This window comes from Coregonus lavaretus (assembly GCF_964263955.1).
Source record: "Coregonus lavaretus genome assembly, chromosome: 26".
NCBI lineage: Eukaryota > Metazoa > Chordata > Actinopteri > Salmoniformes > Salmonidae > Coregonus > Coregonus lavaretus.
In genome coordinates this window covers 21,345,784-21,351,783 of record NC_140013.1, presented here as the reverse complement: position 1 = coordinate 21,351,783, position 6,000 = coordinate 21,345,784, and the positions used below count along the sequence as shown (strand labels likewise).

Sequence of the window (6,000 nt, the reverse complement as noted above, 5' to 3'; positions counted from 1 at the left end):
AAATAATGGACAGAAATGAGCAGGTATTTGTGGTTAAAGTGTGTGTGTGTGTGTGTGTGTGTGTGTGTGTGTGTGTGCCTGTGTGTGCCTGTGTGTGCTTACTTGTGTTTGGGGGCAGGTACACGTGTTGGCCAGTATGAGAGATGGGTCTAGGGATATACTCCTGACATAATAATAATATGTCAGGAGTATACTGTATCCCTAGACCCATCTCTCATACTGGCCAACATGTGTACCTGCCCCCACACACAAGCAGGCAAACACAGACACACACATTATAGCAGGGCTCAGCCCTGGCACAGCAACTGTGGCATTCCTTTGGACCAGGATGAAAAAGTACCAGGATAGCGGCACGTCAGAACCTCTTTCTCTACTCTCTGCTGTACAGAGCCTTAAGAAAGACTGAGGAGAGCCTAAAGACAGGGGGAGCAGGAGGCTGTGTGGTCTGTTTGAAAGGGAAAAGAGCAACGGGTGACATACTGTATGAATTGTGGCATAAACAATGATGTAATTCATCGCAAACTCAATGAGTGGATATGTCATGACTCACTCATATGTCATGACGCACACTGCTCTTTATGAATGAGCAAAACGGTAATCAAGTGTAATAACTTCTTTACATGAAGGCATGTGATAAGACAGATGTTGTCATGGTGAGATGGAGGATGGAGGTGTCACGACATCCGCCGAGGCTGCCCCCCCCTCCTGGTTCGGGCAGGCTTCGGCTTTCGTCGTCACCGGAGTACTAGCTACTGCCGATCCCATTATCATCACTCCACTTGTCATGTCTTGTCAATCACACACACCTGGTGCTCATTCCCATAATTAGTATGTGTATAAGTGTTCCCTCTGTTCCCCTTGTCTTTGTGAGTGATTGTTTTGTTGTGAGAGCGTGTAGCTCGGTTGAGCTACTATTCACTGTGTTATTTGCCAAGGTGGAGGTTTTCCCTTGTACAGTTTCGTTTGACGCTTGGGGCGTTTGATTTATGCAAACAGATTAAACTCTGGACTTCGGTATTTTACCTCCTGCGCCTGACTCCTTCTTACACACCTCGTCACAGGAGGTTTGGTGGGAGGGTTAGTTAGAAGCAGGCGGCGCTGAAGTGGAAGTTTATATGTAAGCATGTGTGTGTGTGTGTGTGTGTGTGTGTGTGTGTGTGTGTGTGTGTGTGTGTGTGTGTGTGTGTGTGTGAGTGAGTGAGTGGACGTCACTAGGCAGGGCTCGGCTAGGCTAGGCTTGGCCCGGTGGCTTCGCTGTAATGGGGCGGCGCACAATTGGCCCAGCGTCGTCCAGGGTAGGGGAGGGAATGGCCGGCAGGGATGTAGCTCAGTTGGTAGAGCATGGCGTTTGCAACGCCAGGGTTGTGGGCTCGATTCCCACGGGGGGCCAGTATAAAAAATTATGTATGCACTCACTAACTGTAAGTCGCTCTGGATAAGAGCATCTGCTAAATGACTAAAATGTAAAATGTAAATAAGTCCAATGGATCGTTTTACAACAGCCTGTAAATTGGAGCCATTCGAAAGAGCTGCTCGCCCCCTCAGAGTGTGTGTGTGTGTGTCTTGGTGTATTTGGGTGTGTATTAGCTAGTTTATGTGAACACGTGCATCGCTGCCAGGCTCGGCACAGAGTATACATCAACCGCAGGACAAACAAATCAGAACCCGGAACAATTCTTATAACGACCAAATGAAAATAATGATCCTCAACAATGTTTGAAAACCAGGAAACAGGCTAGGTGGGTCCAAAAAATGCCTCCAATTCCTCCAGCTTTTATTCCACTCATTTGGGCCTGGACACTGGCCCGAAGACACAAACTTGAATGAGAGAAGTCCAGAGTCCTGTTTGTAGAAGCCAAAATTCTCTGACAGTTCAGTACTTGGGGTCCTCTGGCAGGGACAGGGCTTTGGGACCTCTCTCTGACTATGACTCCATGGAAAGGAAGGAGAAAACAAAGGGCTCACCGCCGACTCAGAGCCTGGCTTGTTGTCACCAACCAGGGGAGTGTGTGTGTGTGCTAGTGTGTGTGCATGTTTGTGCACGCAAGTGTGTGTGTGTGTTTAATTAGTCCAGCATGCGTCGTAGATCCACTCCACATAGCTGCTTCATGACTGATGGCTTGGAGAACCTGGAAGTGACAAGGAGCAGGGGAGGTCACCAGAGGGAGAGAAAGGGGGATGAAGGAGGAGAGAAGGGGAGTGGGAAGAGCGATGACGGGGAGAGCTACGGTGTGTCCCACTCACGCGTTCTGGAATCACCTCTAGTACCTAACGTCACTCCTCCTTGTCCTGATCCAACTTAATCGTGCGCTAGTAACACAAGAATGCACCATTTATGATGATGGCGCCGGAGAAGATGGCTGCCATTTTACAGCCCTCTAACCAATTCTACTATTATGTGTGTTTTTTCGCGTTATTTGTAATTTATTCTGTACATAATGTTTCTGCCATCATCTCTTAAAGCCAAAAAGAGCTTCTGGATATCAGGACAGCGATTACTCACCTCGTATTGGACTAAGATTTTTTCTTCAACGAGTCGGACGCGAAGGATATCCTACAGACACCCGACAAGGCCCAAATCCCTGTCATTCGCAGGAGAAAGAGACGGAGATATCGTGGACGTAGGTCGGGGTGCCTCGTAAGGATCTGACGGCGAGCGAGTAAACTGCCTCTTCCATCAATCCTATTAGCTATCTTCAATCATTGGAAAATAAATTATATGACCTATGATTACGCTTATCCGATCAACAGGACATTAAAAACTGTAATATCTTATGTTTCACGAGTCGTGGCTGAACGACGACATGGACAACATACAGCTAGCGGGCTATACGCTACATCGGCAGGATAGAACGGCTGACTCCGTTAAGACAAGGGGTGGCGGTCTGTGTATATTTGTAAACAACCACTGGTGCACAAAATCAAATACTAAGGAAGTCTCGAGGTTTTGCTCGCCTGAGATAGAGTATCTTATGATAAGCTGTAGACCACACTATTTACCAAGAGAGTTTTCATCTATATTTTTCATAGCTGTCTATTTACCACAACAAACCAATGCTGGCATTAAGATTGCACTCAATGAGCTGTATAAGGCCATAACTAAACAGGAAAACGCTCATCCAGAGGCAGCGCTCCTAGTGGCCGGGGACTTTAATACAGGGAAACTTAAATCCGTTCTACCTAATTTCTACCAGCATGTTAAATGTGCAACCAGAGGAAAACAAACTCTAGACCACCTTTACTCCACACACAGAGACGCATACAAAGCTCTCCCTCGCCCTCTATTTGGCAATTCTGACCATAACTATATCCTCCTGATTCCTGCTTATAAGCAAAAACTAAAGCAGGAAGCACCAGTGACTCGTTAAATAAAAAAGTGGTCAGATGACGCAGATGCTAAGTTACAGGACTGTTTTGCTAGCACAGACTGGAACATGTTCTGGGATTCTTCAGATAGCATTGAGGAGTACACCACATCAGTCACTGGCTTCATCAATAAGTGCATCGATGACGTCATCCCCACAGTGACCGTACGTACATACCCCAACCAGAAGCCATGGATTACAGGCAACATCCGCACTGAGCTAAAGGGTAGAGCTGCCGCTTTCAAGGAGTGGGACTCTAACCCGGATGCTTATAAGAAATCCCGCCATGCCCTCCGACGAACCATCAAACAGGCAAAGAGTCAATACAGGACTAAGATTGAATCGTACTACACCGGCTCTGACGCTTGTTGGATGTGGCAGGGCTTGAAAACTATTACAGACTACAAAGGGAAGCACAGCCGCGAGCTGCAGAGTGACACAAGCCTACCAGACGAGCTAAACCACTTCTATGCTCGCTTCGAGGCAAGCAACACTGAAGCATGCATGAGAGCACCAGCTGTTCCGGATGACTATGTGATCACGCTCTCCGTAGCTGATGTGAGTAAGACTTTTAAGCAGGTCAACATTCACAAGGCCGCAGGGCCAGACGGAATACCAGGACGTGTACTCCGAGCATGTGCTGACCAACTGGCAAGTGTCTTCACTGACATTTTCAACATGTTCCTGACTGAGTCTGTAATACCAACATGTTTCAAGCAGACCACCATAGTCCCCGTGCCCAAGGACATTAATATAACCTGCCTAAATGACTTCCGACCCGTAGCACTGACGTCTGTAGCCATTAAGTGCTTTGAAAGGCTGGTCATGGCTCACATCAACACCATTATCCCAGAAACCCTAGACCCACTCCAATTTGCATACCGCCCCAACAGATCCACAGATGATGCAATCTCTATTGCACTCCACACTGCCCTTTCCCACCTGGACAAGAGGAACACCTACGTGAGAATGCTATTCATTGACTACAGCTCAGCGTTCAACACCATAGTGCCCTCAAAGCTCATCACTAAGCTAAGGATCCTGGGACTAAACACCTCCCTCTGCAATTGGATCCTGGACTTCCTGATGGGCCGCCCCCAGGTGGTAAGGGTAGGTAACAACACATCTGCCACTCTGATCATCAACACAGGGGCCTCTCAGGGGTGCGTGCTCAGTCCCCTCCTGTACTCCCTGTTCACCCATGACTGCATGGCCAGGCACAACTCCACACCATCACTCCCACACCAACAACGATGAGACAGCCTATAGGGAGGAGGTCAGAGACCTGGCCGTGTGGTGCCAGGATAACATCCTCTCCCTCAACGCGACCAAGGCAAAGGAGATGATTGTGGACTACAGGAAAAAAAAGAGGACTGAGCACGACCCCATTCTCATCCACAGGGCTGTGGTGGAACAGGTTGAGAGCTTCAAGTTCCTTGGTGTCCACATCACCAACAAACTATCATGGTCCAAACACACCAAGACAGTTGTGAAGAGGGCACGACTAAGCCTATTCCCCCTCAGGAGACTGAAAAGATTTGGCATGGGTCCTCAGATCCTCAAAAAGTTATACAGCTGCACCATCGAGAGCATCCTGACTGGTTGCATCACCACCAGGTATGGCAACTGCTCGGCCCCTGACCGCAAGGCACTACAGAGGGTAGTGTGTATGGCCCAGTACATCACTGGGGCCAAGCTTCCTGCCATACAGGACCTCTATACCAGGTGGTGTCAGAGGAAGGCCCTCAAAATTGTCAAAGACTCCAGCCACCCTAGTCATAGACTGTTCTCTCTGCTACCGCACGGCAAGCGGTACCGGAGCGCCAAGTCTAGGTCCAAAAGGCTTCTCAACAGCTTCTACCCCCAAGCCATAAGACTCCTGAACAGCTAATCATGGCTACCCAGACTATTTGCACCCCCACCCCATCTTTTTACGCTGCTGCTACTCTGTTAATTATTTATGCATAGTCACTTTAACTCTACCCACAAGTACATATTACCTCAACTACCTCAACTAGCTGGTGCCCCCGCACATTGACATTGCACCGGTACCCCCTGTATATAGCCTCCCTACTGTTATTTGATTTTACTTCTGCTCTTTTTTTCTCAACAATTTTTTGTTGTTGTTGTTTTATTTTACTTTTTTATTAAGAAATAAATGCATTGTTGGTTAAGGGCTGTTTGTAAGCATTTCACGGTAATGTCTACACCTGTTGTATTCGGCAAATTACATTTGATTTGTTTTGATACCCAAATGAACTTGGAGCCACTACATCATGATCACTTGATGTAGTGGCTGTAATGACAGTGTAATACATATATTATGATGTGTAATGTGCCTACAAAGTGGAATTTTATATCAATCCACAGCTGAGGCTGGAGTCCACCTGTCAGTCACAGCTAACCACAGACTCTCCAAGGACATGGAAGCAGATTTTAGCTTTAATGATATAGACATTTACATTTTAGTCATTTAGCAGAAGCTCTTATCCAGAGCGACTTACAGTTAGTGAGTGCATACATACTGGCCCCCCATGGGAAACGAACCCACAACCCTGGTGTTGCAAGCACCATGCTCTACCAACTGAGCTACACGGGGTCCCCATCCCCAGGATTTCAGACTCAAGCCTTATCA

The 6,000-nt window shown here is 47.5% G+C and overlaps 1 protein-coding gene across 1 annotated transcript in view; it reads left to right on the top strand.

The window, feature by feature from the left end:
• Positions 1-2,075: 2,075 nt before the first annotated feature.
• Positions 2,076-6,000, top strand: part of LOC311101933 (uncharacterized protein) — a gene marked incomplete at its 5' end in the record, with an annotated part of 46,725 nt that continues 42,800 nt past the window's right edge. The window contains one exon of the mRNA XM_084143176.1: positions 2,076-2,229. Coding sequence (XP_083999302.1) covers positions 2,076-2,229 — 154 coding nt within the window. The remainder of the gene's footprint in view (positions 2,230-6,000) is intronic.